This window comes from Trachemys scripta, unplaced genomic scaffold (genome assembly GCF_013100865.1).
Source record: "Trachemys scripta elegans isolate TJP31775 unplaced genomic scaffold, CAS_Tse_1.0 scaffold_30, whole genome shotgun sequence".
Taxonomy (NCBI): Eukaryota; Metazoa; Chordata; order Testudines; family Emydidae; genus Trachemys; species Trachemys scripta.
In genome coordinates, this window is record NW_023260516.1 from 62903 (window position 1) to 83444 (window position 20542).

General features: G+C 53.4%; 1 protein-coding gene across 1 annotated transcript; it reads right to left on the reverse strand.

Moving 5' to 3' along the window:
* Window positions 1-2357: 2357 nt before the first annotated feature.
* On the reverse strand, window positions 2358-17512 carry LOC117870521 (leukocyte immunoglobulin-like receptor subfamily B member 3). Its single transcript, XM_034757722.1, has 8 exons — window positions 17108-17512; window positions 5945-6229; window positions 5267-5332; window positions 4161-4277; window positions 3805-3832; window positions 3598-3623; window positions 3245-3282; window positions 2358-2612 (listed from the first exon to the last, which is right to left on the reverse strand). The coding sequence occupies exons 1-8, from the start codon at window positions 17136-17138 to the stop codon at window positions 2427-2429; spliced, it is 777 nt and encodes a 258-aa protein (XP_034613613.1). The 5' UTR covers window positions 17139-17512; the 3' UTR covers window positions 2358-2426.
* Between the last annotated feature and the right edge of the window lie 3030 nt (window positions 17513-20542).

Consider the following 20542-nt stretch of genomic DNA (forward strand, 5'->3'; position numbering starts at 1 on the left):
AAGAAAGACCTGGGAGAAGAGGGGAATCTGCATGCAGGGTACATTGAGAGTAATGTGTGTCCCGCGCCTCCCCTTCCCCTCCCCCTCAAGACAAGGACAAGCTGCGAGCTACGTGACACTTGCCCAGGCTGACGGTCCCTGGATTTCCTGGGTTTTGCAGGGACCTCTGCTTGCTTTGGCTGCCCTAGATTTCGCCTGCAGATTAGAGACAAGGTGTGATGGACGCAGGAAGAGACGAGACATTGTCAACTTCCTGTAGCTGGAGCCACCAGCTGAGTTTCTCATTTGGGGCTCGGTGGAGTTGGGCACGGGGTGTTGGAGGAAGCACCAAGGGGCCCTTCGCTGCCCCATCATAGCATCTGCTCTCACCATCCTCTTCCTTGGTGAGTATCAGAGAACAGGGGGAACTGACCAATGGGAGCGTGGAGCTGGTGCTCGGGGTGGGGGCAGCGCGTGGAGCCCTGTGGCCCTTCCTGCCTATGAGCCGGACCTGCTGCTGGGTAGGAACTACGAGATTTATTCCTTTTTTACTGCTAGTTTTTACTGGCCAGCTACCAGGGTCCCTGGGTGCTGAGCAAGGTGACCCAATGCCTGGCATTCCACTACTGGGTCACGACAAGAGAGATCGTCGACTTCCTGTAGCCGAGTTCCTTATTTGGGGCTCGGTGGAGCTGGGCACCAAGGTGTTGGAAACAGTGCCCATGGGGGGAATCTGAGACTAGGGTATGTTCCTGTGAGGGGGTGGGAGCTGAGACCAGGGCGTGTATGTATGAGGGGGCAGGTCTAAGACCAGGGTATGTGTCCATGGGAGGGATCTGAGACCAGGGCGTGTGTCCATGGGGCGGGATCTCAGGACCAGGCGTGTGCCCATGGAGGGGGGAGAATCTCAGATCAGGGTGTGTGCCCATGGAGCGGGGGGAGAATCTAAGACCAGGGTGTGTGCCCATGGAGGGGGGAATCTGAGACTAGGGTGTGTTCCTGTGGGGGGGGGGGGGCAAGTCTAAGACCAGGATATGTGTCCATGGGAGGGATCTGAGACCAGGGCGTGTGTCCATGGGGTTTGAGGGGATCTGAGCCCAGGGTGTAGTTACTCCAGGTGTGAATGGCACCTGGCTGGGACAGGGACCGTCTCTGTGTCCTGTGTCCGTACAGCTCCGAGCACACGGGGGAGCTGGCCCACAACAGGGGCTCCTGGTAATTAATACTAATCAGTAATGATTTAGGCTCCGGTTTCTGTGGAGCCAGGCAGGGGCTGTATCTGTCTAAGGGTCTCGCTGGGCCGATCCTCCCGGTTCTGGGATCCCGGGGACACTGAGCTGGCCTGAATCCCTGGGTCCCGTCCTTTCCCCAGGGACGCCATTGCCGGTTGCGGGAGGGGGTCCCTGTATAAATAACCACAGACACCAAGGCTCCAGCTTTCTCATGCCCTCCCCCCTTCCCCGGCCCCTGACAGAAGCTGTTTCTATTCCCACGGGGGGAATGGACCAGGTAGCTTGGGGCCAGGTACCAGGGCTCGGGGCAGGAAATCACCATCAGCCCCCCCAGAAACAGGTTTGTGCAGCACAAGGAGCCGCCCCCGGGGGGATCTATGAAATCAAGGCCCTGCCTGTGTGGGATGGGGGCAGATCCCCAAGCGAATGTCCCATCTGGGCTGAGACCCCATGGATTCGTTTCATAGGCTGGGGGCAGAGTCACAGGACAGATGCCAGATTGGCTTGGCGGCGGCAGGGCCCAGGAGAGCTTCTGCCCAATGCACAACCCCACCCCGTCGGCCCCACAGACTGGGATGCTGTGCTGCCTACAGGCACCACAAAGCACCCCATGTGGGAAACAGCGTATTCCCCTGGGAGAACGGGGACGGAGAGCTGGGGTAAGGGCCCTGTGTATCCCCTCTCTCTGCCTGTGTCTGTAGACAGCCTGGGGGAATGGCTCAGAAGCAGGGCTCCCCCTTCACAGGGATGCTGCCCAGTGGGGCATTAACACTGGAAGCTACTGATCCAGATAGATACAGAGTTGACTCTGGAACCTACCAATAGAATGTGACACCGTTAACTCTGGAACCTAATAATGCCCACCCTGATGGCACCACCGTTATGTGATTCTCTCAATGATCTCAAAGTACCCTGCCCAGCCAGAAGCCCAACCCCCACTGCAATCCTCCCCCCGAGATGTTTCCTACACAGAAATGAGCTGAAACTGCTGGGAAATTCCCAGGACAAGGGCAGGACCTTGGTGGGGGGAGGGGAATCTATGGGATCTGGCCCCAGCTGGCTTCACAGGGTATGTGGGGCCTGAGGTACATTTCCCCCCCGCACACCCTGTCCCCACCCAGGATAGGNAGCCCATTCTCTGGGGGGGGGGATCACTCTGTCACCCCCTGGTGGCCGATGCTCCCTGCCCCGTCACTCCAATGGTGCCCCCTGGGTTCACGCTATAGGAGTGGGTGGGGGGCGCCCCTGCATCCCAGGGGATCTGCCCATGGGGCCCCGGCTCATGTTGATGGTGGCATACAGGGCAGGCTCAGGGGCAGGGGCCGGCCCCCGGCGCTTGGCCTGCAGCGCCTGGCCATCCAGCTCTGCGTAGGTGAGTCCCTCGGCACCGGGGTCCTGGGTCTGGGAGGGAAAAGAGACACCGATGTGTGTGTGGGGTGTGTATGTGTGTGGGGGTGCCAACACCAACACACACGCACACCCACACACCAGACAGTTCTGATCCCAGCCACCAGGGGACAGCGATGTCCCCCACAGCTCCCCCCAACATGCACTGTTGCTCTGACAGGCTCTGTTCTATCCAGCAGGTGGCCCCAGAGAGCTGCTCTTCCCCCCCTCCCTGCCCACCCCGGCCCAGGGAATCCAACAACACCACACACCCCCGGCCCACTCCAGCCCACAGAGCCCCATGGGGCTGAGATCAGGGAAATCCCCCCCACCCAGCACCTGCCCCCCATGGAATTCCACTGACCCTCCTCAAATCTCAGACAAATGCAAATGTTTGGAGGAAGGTTTAAGGGGGTCGAGATGAGTTTGGGGGGTGCAGGGTCAAGCTCTTTTCTCTGTGTTCTGATCCCCAGCTCCGGTGTCTGCCCTAAGGGGGTACGGGGAGGGCCACGCAGAGTCTGGGGGGGTCGACGTCAGAACATGGCTCTAGTGGGACCTGTGCAGGGCCGGATGGCCGGGGCAGGGGGGCAAGAGGGGGACTGGATGGTGCACTGGTGCTGGGGGGACAAGGAGTGGGGGGCACATACCAGGACATCCAGCTGGTTTCCTTCGCCCACGAGGGCATCTGTGGAATAGAGACACCCCTTGGTGAGGAGCTGGGCCCAGATCAGGGTCCCAGGCCCAGCCTCCCACCTCCCATCTGAGCCCTTTGCAGACTGGCCCGCCTGCCCCCCAGCACACTGGGGTGGGGCAGGGTCACCAGCCCCATGGTGCAGCGGGGGAAACTGAGGCACAGAGTGGGGTGGGGTGCCCCCAAAGGCACACAGTGAGTCAGGGCTGCACCCCACATCAGCATGCCCCCCCCACAGGACACGGCCCCTGCCAAGGGACACCTGCCCCTCTCCCCTGCTCCATGGCTGCCCCCTCATGTGTGACTTACAGACTGTGGTTGCAGCCTCAGACTCCCTAGGGGAGAAAGAGAGAGAGAGATAGTAACAGAACCCAGGAGTCCTGGCTCCTAGCGCCTCCCCCCCCCCCCCATTGTAGGACTGGACGCCACTCCCCATCCTGAGCTGAGGAGAGAACCCAGGAGTTTTGTGTCCTGGGGCAGGTAGATTGGGGGTGGGGAGCGGAGCTGGGGTCTCACCTGCTCTGTCTCGGGGCTGGTCCTTTCCCTGCAGAGACATGAAGCAGAATCGTCCATGAATCGACCTTGATACCCATGTACCAGCCCTGCCCTTCAGCCCTATAGGGCAGCCAGGATGGGGGGCCCAGGACAGAATCCCCCCCTCCAGCTGCTGAGCGTGGATACCCTAGAGACAGGTCCCCCCCCTGCACCACAGCACCCCCTAGTGCTGCCCAGGGGGTTTGGGGCCAGCTCTCACTACCAGGGAAGAGCGCCCCCTGCTGGGCCCCTGCCCCACCCCCTGGGTTTCCTTCCCCATCTCCCATCCAAGCCGTGACCCCTTCCCAGCCCGGCTTAGCAATGGGCGGGGCACTCACCTCCTCCGGATCTTCTGTAGCAGATGAAGGCCAGGAGGAGAAGGAGGAGGAGGAGGCCGGCGGCCGCTGCACTCACCCCGGCGATGATGGGAATGCTCAGCTTCAGTTCTGATCCCCCTGGGAAGCAGCACCAGGCTGTGAGCACCATGAGTGGCTGGTTCATTACTTGCTGCCCCAGTCCCTCCCCCTCGAGGACCTAGGGAACATTCGAAGGGGCTAGTTGGGGGGCAGGAGCAGAGGGGATTCTGGGTAATAGTGGTCAGGGGGTTCACTCCCAATGGCAGAGGGCTGTACTGGGGTGGGGGCAGGGTGTGTGGGGGGGTTGTACCTCAGGCCCCATGCTTGTGAAGTCAGCTGGGCCCAGATCCTGCGGCGCCCCCACCCTCGGGTCTGCCTCTGTCCTGGGAATTTCTCAGCAGCTTCAGCTCACTTCTGTGTAGGACTCATATGGATGGGGGATGGCAGTGGGAGGGGGCTCCTGGCTGGGCAGGGCACTTTGAGATCATTGGGAGAAGTGATCAGCAGCGGATCTTAATGGTGCTGTCATCGCAATGACAGAGTCAGCAATATGAGTTCAAGTGTTAACACCATGTCTATCTGGATTGAGAGGTTCCAGGGTTAATACCCCACTGGGCAGCACCCCAGCAAAGGGGGAGCCCTGCTTCTGAGCCGTTCCCCTGGGCTGTCTGCAGACTCAGGCAGACAGATGGGATACATGGGATCATTATCCCCAGCTCTCCATCCCTGGCCCTGTTCTCCCAGGGGGATATGCACCGAGCTGTGCCCCACATGGGTGGCTTTGTGGTGCCAGTAGGCGGCACAGCACCCCGGTCTGTGTGACCCCCGGGTGGGACTGTGCATTGGGGGGAAGCTCTCCCAGGCCCTGCCCTCACCAGGTCAATCTGGCATCTGTCCAGTGATACCTCCCCCTGCATATGAAATGAGACGGGGGGGGTGTTTCAGATGGGGCATTTGCTGTGGTGATCTGCCCCCATCCCACCCAGCCAGCCCTTCTTTGCAGCCCCCAGTGGCACCTCCTTGGGCTACACAAACTTGTTTCGGGGGGGGGGGGGTTGATGGCAATTTCCTGTCCCCAGACTCGGTACCTGGCCCAGGGCTGCCTGGGCGCGTGGGAGCCGGCACCGTTCCTGGATGAGTTGGGTCGGTTCCCCCTGTGGGAATAGAACCAGCATCTGTCAGGGGCGGGGCAGGGCATGGAGGTGAGAAAGCTGGTGTCTGTGGTTAGTTATACAGGGAACCTCTCCTCCCCCCAACCGGCAATGGTGGCTCTTCCCCGGGCTGAGCCGGCGTCCCTGGGGAGAGGATGGGACCCAGGGATTCGGGCCGGCTCAGCACTCCCAGCATCCCAGAACGGGGAGGATCGGCCGAGTGAGACCCTGAGCTCAGATACAGCCCCTGCCTGGCTTCACGGAAACTGGAACCAAAATCATTACTGACTAATATTAATTACCAGGTGCCCCTGTCATGGGCCAGCTCCCCCATGTGCTCGGAGCTGTACAGACACACGACACAGAGACGGTCCCTGCCCCAGTCAGGTGCCATTCACACCTGGAGTCACTGCGGAGCAGGTCTGGGCGCGGCTGTTCCTATTTCGGAGGAGGAACGTCCCTGTGTCTATAGAGCTAAAGGAGAGCTTGTCTGCAAAACAGGACTGTATCAAACCACAGGGGGGCTAATTTGGACAGCCCAGACTCGCTCTGAAACCCCCTGAGGGTCCGGCTGGGTGTGGGGCTGAGACCGGGACACTGAGCTGGGCCCCTCACCTGCTACCACCAGCTCAACGGGGTCACTGGGCTCCGACCAGACGGGCAATGGGTCCCTCTTAGTGCTATATTGGCAGCTGTAGTTCCCTGCGTCTCCCTGGCTCACAATGCGGATGGGAAACTCAGCCACGTCCCTCACGGGGTCCATCGAGCGCCGTGCGTTCAGGTCTCCAGCTTTACTCAGAAGGACCCTCACTCCACGACACCGACACTCACACCGGATGGTCACAGCTCCCCCCGGGGCGACCCCCGCACTGGGGCGTAGGGAGATGTTGGGTTTGGGCTCTGCAGGCAGGAGGAGACAGGCCGTGAGACCCAGACCCCAGCACGGTAACTGCACCCCATCCCCACAGCCCGGCCCCAGAGATGAGGCTGATACAGGGGCCTGCAGGGAGAGTCTCCTGGATGCTTTTCCCCCGAATCCAAGACCGAGAGAGCTGGGCTAGCGACACAAGAGACACGGGGTCCCCCCCTCCCCCCTCAGCAGGGCAAGGGCGCGGATCCATCTGCAAAGAGCCCGTGGAGGGGTGGCTGGGGCACGGCAAGGAGAGGCCGAGGGGACCTAGAGGCCAATTGCATTTTATCTCCATCAGCTGGGGAAGGAGAATCAGTTGAGTGGGGAATGATCACAAGTGAATCAGAGTTCGCTGGTGTAGCAGGAACTGCTGGGTAGGGTCACACTGGGAACTATTGCTGAGCTCGCCTGGACAGTAACTGCCATTGGCTGAATTCAACCCACTTCCTGGGCAACAATTTATATTCCTGGAGCACCAGGATCTGGAGTTAGAACGTCCAAGGCACTAGGCCAGAACCCCACCGCTCTACGGTCCCTTCGCGGCTTCTCTGTTCTTAGGCTGGTTTGTTGTATCCCAGGCATCCCCTTGCGCCGTCTCTGCTTGCTGTTCTGAGTTCTGTTATGTAAAGCCTCCCCTCAAATGCGATTGTAAGATCTGTAACTTGTACCATTAAGTTCTGCAACCTTTTGCAGACTTTGTAACTTCAGTGATTATATATAGCCTTTGAAGTTTTGTAACCTTTGCAAGCTCTGTAACCTTTTCAAGTTACCACTTGTATGAACTTCCAAGCTTTGTAATATCCCAATCAGAGAGAGTGTGAACGAGGGAGTGTGTGGAGAAGATAAGGGAGTGTGAACCAGGGAGTGTATGTGGGACTGGGCGGAGAGGAACTGCAAGGAGAAGAGAGACAGGAGACAGGTGTGCCTGATGTAATCTACCCTGAGAAGGCAATCACTGAGTGCTGTAAAGAAAAGATGCATGAAAGGAACAAGGGCCTTGGCTACACTTGCGAGTTGCAGCGCTGTAAAGCCGCCCCCAGCGCTGTAACTCACTCCCCATCCACACTGCCAAGGCATTTGCAGCGCTGTATCTCCGTGGTTGCAGCGCTGCATGTACTCCACCTCCCCGAGAGGAATAGCGAGTATTGTGCTGCCGCTGCAGTGCTGCGGTGCCAGTGTGGCCGCCCAATGCGCTGTGAATGGCCTCCAGAATTATTCGGCAGTATCCCACGATGCCTGTTCTAGCCACTCTGGTCATCAGTTCAAACTCTACTGCCCTGGCCTCAGGTAACCAACCATGTGACACACCCTTTACATTCCCTGGGAATTTAAAAAATCCCCTTCCTATTTGCTCAGCCCGGCGTGGCATGGAGTGCTATCAGCGAATCTTTCCAGGTGACCATGCCTCCACGCGCCAAGCGAGCCCCAGCATGGAGCAATGGCGAGTTGCTGGACCTCATCAGTGTTTGGGAGGAGGAAGAAGAACAGGAGTACTTGTGGCACCTTAGAGACTAACAAATTTATTAGAGCATAAGCTTTCGTGGACTACAGCCCACTTCTTCGGATGCTTTGGGAGGAGGAAGCTGTCCAGTCCCAGCTGCGCTCCAGCCGTAGGAATTACGATACCTTCAGGAAGGTATCAAAGGACATGATGGAAAGGGGCCATGACCGGGACGCCCTGCAGTGCAGGATTAAAGTGAAGGAGCTGCTGAGTGCCTACCGCAAAGCCCGCGACACAAACGGCCGCTCGGGTGCTCCCCCCACAACCTGCCAATTCTACAAAGAGCTGGATGCGATACTTGGGGTTAACCCCACCTCCTCTCCGAGCACCACCATGGACACTTCAGAGCCGGTGTGGGGGGGAGGAGGAAGAGGAGGAGGAGGAGGAAAACGGGAGTGATGGTGGTGGGCCGGATGAAGACACCCTGGAATCCCTGGAGCCATGCAGCCAGGAGCTATTCTCGAGCCAGGAGAAAGGTAGCCAGTCGCAGCAGCCGGTACTTGGTGGAGGACAAACAGAAGAGCAGGTTCCTGGTAAGCGGGTTTTTTTTCGGGAAGGAATTTTTTCGGTGCGGCTCTTTGGGAGAGGAGGGTTAGGCATGCATGCCTAGATGCAGAATAGTGCATTGATGTGGTTTATCACATCGCGGTAATCGGCCTCGGTAATCTCCTCGAATGTCTCATCCAGAACGTGTGCAATGCGCTTGCGCAGGTTTATCGGGAGAGCCACCGTGGTCCTTGTCCCAGCCAGGCTAACGTGTCCGCGCCACTGTGCTGCGAGGGGCGGGGGGACCGTTGCTGCACACAGGCAAGCTGCATATGGGCCAGGGCGGAAGCCGCATTGCAGTAGAAGACCCTCCCTTGCTTCCCAGGTCACCCTCAGCAGCGAGATATCGTCCAGGACGCACTCCTGTGGAAAATGTTGGGACAGTGTTCAGTGTAGGTGCCCCCTGCAGCTGTTGGCTCTCCCCAAGGCACAGAAACCCAGAGGACAGTGCAGCCCTGAAACAATCAGTCCCCCTTATTCACCATTTTGAGGCTCCTGTGGGATATGTGTGCTCTGTTTCGGACGGGAAAATTATGCTATTGTGTAGACCCTGAGTGTTTTCTACTCCTTAAGTGCGGGGGAAATCATTACTCTGTCTGCTATAAACAATGCTGCCTTTGTTAAATGTTGCATTTTGCCTATACAGCTGCATCAACCTTGAGACCTCGGACGTCCCTCTTATCGCCTGCTCAGAGACTGCAAAGACTCAGGAAGAGACCGTGAAAAAGCAAAGAAGCCATGCTGCAAGAAGTGATGCGGCAATCTATTAAAGAGAATGAAAAAGCACAGAACTGGAGGGAGAGAGAAAGCAGGATCCGCCAGGAAAACGCAGCGCACCGGCGGCAAAGCACGGAGCATCAGCGGCAAAGCACGGATCGGCTCATAAGCATCCTGGATAGCGTCTGCTTGGCGCTCCAGGAGCTCGTAGCCATGCAGAAAGAGGAGCAGTACAGTAAACGCAAACGCCACCCCCCCTACAGTCCTTGTCCCAAAATTCTTTCCCTTGTGCCCCACTGTCACCTCCAACCCACTTTCCCCAACTTCCGGGTTCCTCATGCCACCAGCTGCCTCCAACACCAGTATCTTCACCACCCAGCCCTGAAAACCACGACCCTCACCCTCTGCACTCAACCCCCATCACCATGCAGTATAGCTGTCCTGAAGTGCAGCACTCACTGCACAGCACACCAGACAGGATATACGCGAATCTGTGATTGTACCGTTCCCCACTCCACCCCCTTGCCCTTTCTGATTCCCAAGCAGTTGTGTTTCCTTTCAATAAATAAATTTTCTTTTCAATCAATGGGGTTTTGGGCTTTGAAAACATTCTTTATTATTGCATAAAGTAAAAGATTCCTTAGCCCAGGAAATAAACAGGCACTGCAAGTCTGCTTAGCAAAAACTGATTCCTAAAGATTGGAACTACTGCACTTCACTCCCGTGCAGGGCACCAGATATCACTGCTGGTTTTCAGCCTCAAATTGCTCCCTCAAGGCATCCCTAATCCTTGCAACCCCGCGCTGGTCCCCTGTAATAGCCCTGCTTTCTGGCTGTGCAAATTCAGCCTCCGGTGTTCAACCTCGGAGGTCCATGCCTGAGTGAAGCTTTCACCCTTCCCTTCACAAATATTATGGAGGGACAGCACGTGGATATAACCGCGGGGATGCTGTGTTCAGCCAAGTCCAGCTTCCCATACAGAGATTGCCAGCGGCCCTTTAAATGGCCAAAGACACACTCCACAGTCATTCGGCACCATTCCTTGCTGCTGTCAAGGCTCCCTGTGTAGGGTTTCATGAGCCACGGCATTAACGGGTAAGCGGGATCTCCAAGGATCACAATGGGCATTTCAACTTCCCCTACCGTGATCTTCCGCTCTGGGGAAAAAGTCCCGGCCTGCAGCTTCTTGAACAGCCAAGTGTTCCGAAAGATGCGTGCGTCATGCACCTTTCCAGGCCAGCCTGTGTTAATGTCAATGAAACGCCCACGGTGATCCACAAGCGCCTGGAGAACCATAGAGAAATACCCCTTCCGATTAACGTACTCGGATGCTAGGTGGGGTGGTGCCAGAATAGGAATGTGCGTCCCATCTATCGCCCCTCCACAGTTAGGGAACCCCATTTGTGCAAAGCCATCCACTATGTCCTGCACGTTACCCAGAGTCACGGTTCTTCTGAGTAGGATGCAATTAATGGCCTTGCAAACTTGCATCAACACGATTCCAACGGTCGACTTTCCCACTCCAAACTGGTTTGTGACTGACCAGTAGCTGTCTGGAGTTGCCAGCTTCCAGATTGCAATAGCCACCTGCTTCTCCACTGGCAGGGCAGCTCTCAATCTCGTGTCCTTGCGCCGCTGGGTGGGGGCGAGCTCCTCACACAGTCCCATGAAAGTGGCTTTTCTCATCCGAAAGTTCTGCAGCCACTGCTCATCATCCCAGACTTCCATGATGATGTGATCCCACCAGTCGGTGATTGTTTCCCGAGCCCAAAAGCGGCGTTCCATGGTGCTGAGCATATCCGTGAATGCCACAAGCAATTTCGTGTTGTACGTGTTACGCGGCTCGATAGCATCGTCGGACTCCTCACTCACACTGTCAGTTTGGATCTTAAGGAATAGTTCGACAGCCAAACGTGATGTGCTGGCGAGACTCGTTAGCAAACACCTCAGCTTTCGGGCTCCATTTCCCGCAGACAGATCGCGCTGCACAGAAACCGTTGAAAGATGGCGCCAAAGGTGGATGGAAACAAAGGGATTTCTGGGATGCGAAGCGATGCATCACGGGGCGTTGGGACAGGACCCAGAATCCCCCGCACCCCTCACCCCCTTCCCACAACCCACGGTGCCAGAATGGGAAGAGGTGCTCTGTGGGATAGCTGCCCATAATGCACCGCTCCCAATGGCTGGCAGCTGTCAGTGTGGACAGACTGCAGCGCTTTCCCTACTCAGCTGCACGAAGTCAGGTTTACCTCACAGCGCTGTACAGCTGCAAGTGTAGCCAAGGCCTTCGAATGCTTCTCGGTGACGGACACAGAAGGAAAACTCAGTGTACGTGACAGGAGCCGCCCAGTTCCAGAGAAAAGAAGCAGCCACGCACACAAGCGGCTGCTCCTTGACCTGCTCAGCAGCCTGGATTCATGACCACAGATGGACACACCAGATCCACCACGCTTCGGCTTCTCGGCCTCCATGCTGTCTCCGGTAACTCTCCGCCTGTCTGTGTGTGGGTGCAGGAGGGTATGAATGCGGTGAATGTGTGCATGTATGAATAAGCTCCATCTCTTTTCTATCTGACCCAACAGCGGCATTGTAATAAAACTAATAGACGTGTGACCCTGGGTTGGTTTTTAGGGGAACAGAGGTAACAAGTTCCAGCTCAGATACCTGCAGCTATTTCTCCAGGCGATGGGTCGGCTTCTCAATCGAACAACTGTCCCTCCGCTGCTATTTCTAGAGTCCCTTTGCTCTTGGACAATTTTTCCCCACTGAACTGGTTTCTCCTTCCTTATTTCTTAAGCCCGTTTCCCTTTGCTCACAGCTGGTTTCCATCATGTTTCATTCGTGCTTTACTTCTTTTCTAACAATTGCTTAGGTGACGTAGAGACTCTTTTTTCTTCCTGTTTCACTGCCCGGTTCTTCCTGTAACTTTCCCCCTCATGCCTCTGTCTTTCCTCTGTCTGCCTCCTCCTGTTCCTGCCATCTCTGTCCCTTCTCAACCGGACTTTCCCCCTGCCAGCTCTGTGCCTGGCGCCCTTCGATGACACAGCTCGGCCACCGGGTCCCTATCCACTGGCTCCCCGCTTGCTGCGTCCCTTCATTTCCTTCACACACACACACACACACACACACACACACACACACTCTCTCCTGTACCCCTCTCTCACACAGGGGGTGACTGACCGACCCGAACCTCCCTGCCCAGTGCTGTTCACCCTCCATGCCTGGCTGGGCCCACGGGCACGGACCCGCCCCTCCTGGTACCTGGGGCAGTGTCTGCCAGAGGCAACACGTGGCAGGGGGATGGAGAGACACAGGGTCACTTGCCCCCCTCCCCAGATTTCTACCAGGGTTCACACCAGAATGTGGCCAGCGGCAGCCTCTCAGCACTGTGCCCTGCCACCAGCCTTGCACACCCACCCCTGTCAAGTATCAGGGGGTAGCCGTGTTAGTCTGTATCTACAAAAACAACAAGGAGTCTGGTGGCACCTTAAAGACTAACAGATTTATTTGGGCATAAGCTTTCGTGAGTAAAAACCTCACTTCTTCGGATGCATAGAGCATGCAAGTGAGGTTTTTACTCACGAAAGCTTATGCCCACCCCTGTCGTCGGCCACTGGGACCCTGTGACTATGCGGTTCTGGCGGAACCCAACTGAGAGTGCCAACTCAGGACAAATTGCTCAAATAGGGCAGTTACAGCCCAAGGCTGGGGTTTTTTCCACCCCTAAGGCAAACCAAACCAGCCAGACTAAGGGGACTTCGGTCTCACCCCACTGGCTAACCGCAAGTCTCACAAGCAATCTCCTTAGACACTCCAGTTTCCCAGGTTTCAGAGTAGCAGCCGTGTTAGTCTGTATCCGCAAAAAGAAGAACAGGAGTACTTGTGGCACCTTAGAGACTAACAAATTTATTAGAGCATAAGCTTTCATGGACTACAGCCCACTTCTTCGGATGCATATAGAATGGAACATATATTGAGGAGATATATATACACACATACAGAGAGCATAAACAGGTGGGAGTTGTCTTACCAACTCTGAGAGGCCAATTAATTAAGAGAAAAAAAAACTTTTGAAGTGATAATCAAGCTAGCCCAGTACAGACAGTTTGATAAGAAGTGTGAGAATACTTACAAGGGGAGATAGATTCAATGTTTGTAATGGCTCAGCCATTCCCAGTCCTTATTCAAACCGGAGTTGATTGTGTCTAGTTTGCATATCAATTCCAGCTCAGCAGTCTCTCCCTGGAGTCTGTTTTTGAAGTTTTTCTGTTGTAATATAGCCACCCGCAGGTCTGTCATTGAATGACCAGACAGGTTAAAGTGTTCTCCCACTGGTTTTTGAGTATTATGATTCCTGATGTCAGATTTGTGTCCATTCATTCTTTTGCGTAGAGACTGTCCGGTCTGGCCAATGTACATGGCAGAGGGGCATTGCTGGCACATGATGGCATATATCACATTGGTAGATGTGCAGGTGAACTCACTCCCACTGCCAGCAAATCACAGTTACCCTTTTCAGGTTCACTTTTGCAAGCTGTACTAGCCACCAATGCATCACCCATCCAAAATCCCCCCTTTCCTTCCTCAGTTAGGGCTTCCACTTGACCATCCACTTTAATCTGCTCCAGAGAAACATTTTCCTGCCCAATAAGATTTTGCTGCTCTTGATTTAACTCCAGATTCACTTCTGAGACACTAGACCGACATTCAGAAACTTCATTTACCGACAAATGGCTCTTCTCAGACAAACCTTTGGAGCAACCCTCCCCAGGCAAATCATTGCCCACAATAGACACAGGTTTAAGATCATTCCTGTCCTGTGACTGACTACCTGGACTGAACAAAGCTTTAACACTTTCCCCAATCAAAAGATCCTTAGGCAATAACTTTTTTACACCAGCTATAACTTCATGCTTAGCACCATTCCATTCAAGGTGGATTCTGGCTAAAGGCACACGGACAGTAAACTCATAGAGGACTACAACATTCACACTCTGATTTGGTAAATAATCTTCCTCTTTGACAAGATCTGCTTTAACCAGAGTGATGTTAGAAGCCATAATTTGCCCTAAACAGCTTTTACCATTGACTTTTACATTCTCTGTGAATTTTTCATTACCACTCCCATACAGAGCATTGGCACAAGTTATGGACCCACTCTTTACTGAACACACAGTAAAAGCATTTACATAAAAGGTGGCAGAATTGGGGTACATTTGGTTACACCCAGACAACTGCTCAGAGTTATACAACATACCAACATTGTTATAAACCGGACTTTCAAGAGGATACAATTTCTGCTTTTCTTCCCTTGCTTTTTTGACTTGGAGCTGAAATCTTTGCACTTTTGCCTCAGTTTCTAGTTCCTGCAATCGAATTTCTGCCAGTCTTTGTTCCTGCTCAAGTTGCAGTTTACTTGCTGCCTTTTGCTTTTCAATTGCTTCTGCAGCTTCTGTGGCATCTCCTGCCTTCTGATCATTGGCCATTAACAGATCTCTCAGTCCTTGATTTGTAGCTTTCTTTCTAAAGCTTATCCCCTTTTCTGAACACAAATCTTTCAGGGCTTTTTTGCCAAGTCCCTCATATGCTCTTTGCTCACCCATTGCAACTGCTCTTTAACCAACCAAACTCTCAATCCCAAAATTCAAATTTGGATAACGTGGGGTTCTGACCCAAAGCTTAATTGACCTGGTTCTGTGGATCCTGCCGACTACGCCACTGTGACAATGCGGTTCTGGTGGAACCCAACTGAGAGTGCCAACTCAGGACAAATTGCTCAAACAGGGCAGTTACAGCCCAAGGCTGGGGTTTTTTCCACCTCTAAGGCAAACCAAACCAGCCAGACTAGGAGGAACTTCGATCTCACCCCACTGGCTAACCGCAAGTCTCACAAGCAATCTCCTTAGACACTCCAGTTTCCCAGTATTACCACCAGTGCCTCTCGTTATGGGGACAAATGGTTATGAAAACCAATACCCCAGTAAAAGAAAAAGGTTCTCCTGATCCCAAAGGACCAAGCCCCAGACCCAGGTCAATATACAAATCAGATCTTACCCACAAATCACGCTGTTGCCAATCCTTTAGAATCTAAAATCTAAAGGTTTATTCATAAAAGGAAAAAGATAGAGATGAGAGTTAGAATTGGTTAAATGGAATCAATTACATACAGTAATGGCAAAGTTCTTGGTTCAGGCTTGCAGCAGCGATGGAATAAACTGCAGGTTCAAATCAAGTCTCTGGAATACATCCCCCGCTGGGATGGGTCCTCAGTCCTTTGTTCAAAGCTTCAGCTTGTAGCAAAGTTCCTCCAGAGGTATGAAGCAGGATTGAAGACAAGATGGAGATGAGGCATCAGCCTTATATAGTCTTTTCCAGGTGTAAGAACACCTCTTTGTTCTTACTGTGGAAAATTACAGCAAAATGGAGTCTGGAGTCACATGGGCAAGTTCCTGCATACTTTGCTGAGTCTCAAGCATATTTGCCTTCTCTCAATGGGTCCATTGTATAGCTGATGGTCCTTAATGGGCCATCAAGCGGGCTAGGCAGAGCTAACACCAGTTTGTCTGGGATGTCACCCAGCAGCATAGCATAAGTTTGAAATACAGACAGTATAGAGCCAATATTTATAACTTCAACTACAAAATTGATACACACATATAGACAGCATAATTATAACCAGCAAACCATAACCTTGTCCTAGACACCCCATTTGACCCCCTTTATACAAGATTTGCATGCCACTACAGGACCTTGGTTGCAACAATGATCTATATGGTCCCAGATTATATCAATAACGTCACAGACCCCTCCCCTACCCCCACTCACCGCTGGTGGGCGGGCGGCTGGCGAGCAGGGATCCGGCCAGTACTGATGAGGTGGAGACAGAAAATATGAGACAATTTGCCTATTTTTAAGAGAAAGTCAGGGCACCTGCAGGAGGGTTAAATACAGGACTGTCCCTTTTAAAACGGGAGGTCTGGTCACCCACACAACAGTCTCCCAGGTCAATCGGGAGTCACCCTCTACTGTGTTGGGGGCAGGGCCAGGTTCTGATCTCAGCCCCCTGGCATCAATACAAGGAGGTTGAGCTGATTTTGGGCGTGAAATTTCAGGGCTCAGCTCCTCTTTTCCACTTCCCCTCCCCCCTCCCCGTCCTGAACACTACAGTTTCCTCTGCCCCACAGATACCCACCTCCCGACACCCTGTGCTGCCCGGCCAGCCAGCAGCCTGGAAATGAGATGTCTCTTTAGGAACCAGATCCCAGAGCAACTGGTTCATACACCCTGGTCACAGATCCCCCCGACATGGACACACGCCCTGGTCTCAGATCCCCTCCCAACCATGGACACAAACCCTGGCTGTCTCCGATACTCAGGGCCATCCCTACCCATATACAAACTACACAGCTGCATGCTGCTCCAGTGACCAGCCCAATCACCCAACTAGCTGAGCCACCCAGGAAAGCTTCCCCGGCCCCTGCTCCACCTCTTCCCCATGGCCCCCACCCCTGCTCTGCCCCCGCCCCGCCCCCACTCCACCCCTTCCCCAAAGCCGCTGCCCCTGCTCCACCCCAGCCCCACCCCCACTTCACCCCTTCCCCTGAGGACTGCAGCCAGAGTTGGGCCTGCCCCGCACTCAGTGGGCAGTGAGAAGTGGAGCGTCATGGCCCCAGACTGCTCCATGCCACCGGCTCCCAGTCGTGCCATCGGTGAGTGCTGGGGGGTGGATCCCCGGTGCCCCCCAAGTCCCAAGGCTGGGAGCCAGGGAAGCAGAGCGGAGCGGGCTGAGGCCAGGTCACTCCACTTCCCACCGCCCCGTGAGTGCGGTGTTGACCCTTCCCTGCAATCACCAGGTGGCAGGAAGTGGAACAACCCAACTCCAACCCCTTCCACTCCGCCGGCTCCCCCTGTCCCCGAAGCCTGTGCCTACCTCCCCACGGAGGCCTGGGGCCAGCCCCCCCCATGGAGGCCTGAGTATGCCCCACCACCACGCAGAAGCCTGGGGACAGCCCCCCCCCCCCCGTGGAGGGGCTGCGTAGGGCATCAAAATGGCTGGGACGGCCCTGCACACATGGTGTGTGTCTCTGTCTCTGCTGATACTCACCGAGGAGGAGGATGGTGAGAGCAAACGCCATGATGGGGGCAGCAAGGGGCCCCTCAGCACTGCCACCAACACCTGGTGCACAGCTCCACCGAGCCCCAAATGAGGAACTCAGCTAGTGGCTCCAGCTAGAGGAAGCGATGATGTCGCATCTCTTCCTGCATCCATCACACCATGTCTCTAGTCTGCAGGCAAAATCTAGGGCAGCCAAAGTAAACAGAGGTCCCTGCAAAACCCAGGAAACCCTGGGCCCATCATCCTGGCCAAGCATCATGAAGCTCCCAGCTTGTCTATGTCTCTGTGGGGAGCGGGGAGAGGTCACCCTCAGCGTACCCTGCAGCACTGGGGAAGGTGCATTGGGCTGGGAGCCAGGAGATCACAGGGTCTTGTCTTCAATCTTCAACTGACCACTACAGTAGAACTTCAGAGTTACGAACTGACCAATCAACCACACCCCTCATTTGGAATTGGAAGTGAGCAATCAGACGGCAGCAGAGATAACTTCAAAAAGCAAATACAGAACAATTCTGTGTTAAACATAAACTGCTAAAAAAATAAAGGGGAAGTTTAATAAGAACGATTTGACAAGGGAAGGAAACACACACCCCACCTGCTTTGTTGCATTCTGAGTTCAAAGCAGGCTGGTGACCCATGTAGGTAAAATTAATACATTATCATATAGCTCAGTGGTTTGAGCATTGGCCTGCTAAACCCAGGGTGGTGAGTTCAATCCTTGAGGGGGCCATTTAGAAAACTGGGGTAAAAATATGTCCGGGGATTGGTCCTGCTTTGAGCAGGGGGTTAGACTAGATGATCTCCTGAGGTCCCTTCCAACCCTAATATTCCATGATTCTATGAATTAAAGGGGGCAGAGTTAAGGAAAACTTAACTATGGCATTTCCTGGTGCTGGAGGGTTTGACTCTGCAGCCTTCCCTCTCAGTCTGCCAACCTGCCCACCTGTGACACGAGCTGTGGCACCGTGTGAGGAGTGGGCGCAATGGGGGGCACCTGGGTTTGCTGCCCCTTGTGCCATAGCTGAGCGATGATGACGGCTGTAATGTCTGGTTCTAAGGGGCTTTTCTCAGCGTGTGAATTAAATCAACCAGGTTAAAAAGAAAACCAGAGAAAGAGAAAATCCATCCCGGGCTCCCAATGGGTCACCAGCTGGGAGAGACCCAGGGACCTTCTAATGCCCCCGCAGAGACCCTGCCCCCGAGCTGGAGGCTGCCCGTGGGAGCCAGCTGAGGTCACTCAATCAGGGTGAACTGCAAACAAAACGGGGCAGACAAACCCCAAATGCTGGTGGATAATCCAATACTTAGAATTACCAACCAGCCCAAAACAGCTTCTGTAGAACCTCACTGGTTACTCAGAAGTCCAAACAACGCAGTTCCCTTAAAGTGCCCAGCCTCAGGCCTCCGTCCAGACACATGTCAGATATGATGATGATTACTGAGAATCATATCTCATCATATAAAAGAAAAGGTTCTTCCAATCCCAAAGGATCAGCCACATACCCAGGTTCAATTATAACTTAGATCTTACCCAAAATACACGCTATAGTCAATTCTTATTAACTAAGCTAAAATTTATTAAAAAGGAAAAGAGAGAGAGTGTTGGTTAAAAGATCAATATACAGACAGACTTGAATTCAATTCTTGAGGTTCAGATGCATAGCAGAGGTGATCTTGTAGTTGCCAAAAGTCCTTTTAGAAATAGTCCATAGGTTATAGTCCAATGTTCATATTCAGGGTGGCTCCAGTCAGTGACTGGGGATCTCAATCCTTGTGGCTTAAGGTTTCCCCCTCTTGAAACCCAAAGCAGATCTCAGATGAAGTAGGATTATGTCTCAGGGTTTTTATACATTTCCAGCAGCCTTTTGGCATGAGAAAACAATAGGCTTAACTCTCCTTCCAAACAACCTGGCAATTAGCACAGGGTAATCTATCCATTAAACAGTTCAGATACAGGTCACCACAACCTTCAAAGAGACATAGCGACAATAATACTATTTCACTCAAGTATCATCATACATGTTAATATTCCTTTTTTGATCTTTGAATCAAAGCTATAGCAATAGACAAGACTTGTTTGCTTACATCACAAGACCTGAGCAAACATCTCCCCTTCTACCTCTAACAATGCAGACTTGCATTTCAAAGCTCTAGTCATTTACATATCTTCCTAACCAATCTCTAAAGCTCAGCCATAGGTCAGGTCAGTTTGTGAGTTAATTAACGATTTGATTCAATTCAACAAGGCGTTATTCAATGGGCACAAAGGGAGAGCCCCTGGTACAAAAATCAGGCAGAATCCCTCCAGCAAGGAGCCCCTCCCATTGTTATTTTATAGCACGTGGCACTTACATAACAAGTTACATAACACAAACCTCTAACCAATCATATTTAACCTTTCCATATATGGATTTGTTCATCACATGCTCATAGTTCTCCACTCCACATGCTGAGCTCACCCCCCTCCCCTTGGCCTTCTCCAGGATGTTCCCAGGGTGGTGAGACACAGCATGCTTCCCTGTGCATAAGCACCCTGCAAACCACATTTTATCCGAAATGAACACAAGCAAACCCTTCAGCGCCCCCATTTGGTTTTGGGGCTAAGAACAATTCTTAGACCCCCACTAACACCACTTCCTTGTATTTATTAGGAGCAATGATTAACTTTAGCAACACTTAATTAACTACAATTTTGAGAACAGAATTAAATAATACATAATGATAGCTACAATAAAAATAATAATAAGTCCCCATGCCCATTGCGAGAACAGAACCCAAAGCCATCCCCATGGAATCTTTGTTTCCACAATAGCAAACCCTTCTATCCACTGAATCACCGTAATTGCCCCACCACTTTTTTGTAATATTTTTTAAAAGGCTTAACACAATAGGAAGAACGAGATGTTTAAGCAAGGCTTGCCTGCTAAAGTTAATTACCCAAATTCACACCAGGTAGTGGAGTCCTTCCTCACTGCTATATCATCCATTAAATTAAACATTACATGCACCATTACGTCAGGTCCCAACATTTGAGATAAGGCTTGTCCTGACTTCAGGTTTTCCATACACAAAACCCATCCTTCCAGGATGGAACATTGGTCCCATGGGAAAGCTATATAGTTATCGCCGGCCTTTATTCTACACGAGTGTCTGTGACATGAGAATGGGAGTGGGTGAGCCTCCAATTCAGGAGCCCAACCCACAGGAATTAACACCCCTCCAAGGATGGAATGACCATCCCAACATGCCCCTGTTATCGATAGGGACCACTCCCCTGCCACCATCCAAGGTGAAGACATTTAATCTTTGAGAACTGCAGCTCTCACCCAACAGGGCACCTGTGACACGAGCAAGTTTCCTATCAGGGCTGCAACTTTCATGTTGAACACCATGCCAGGATGATAACACAATTCTTCCACACAC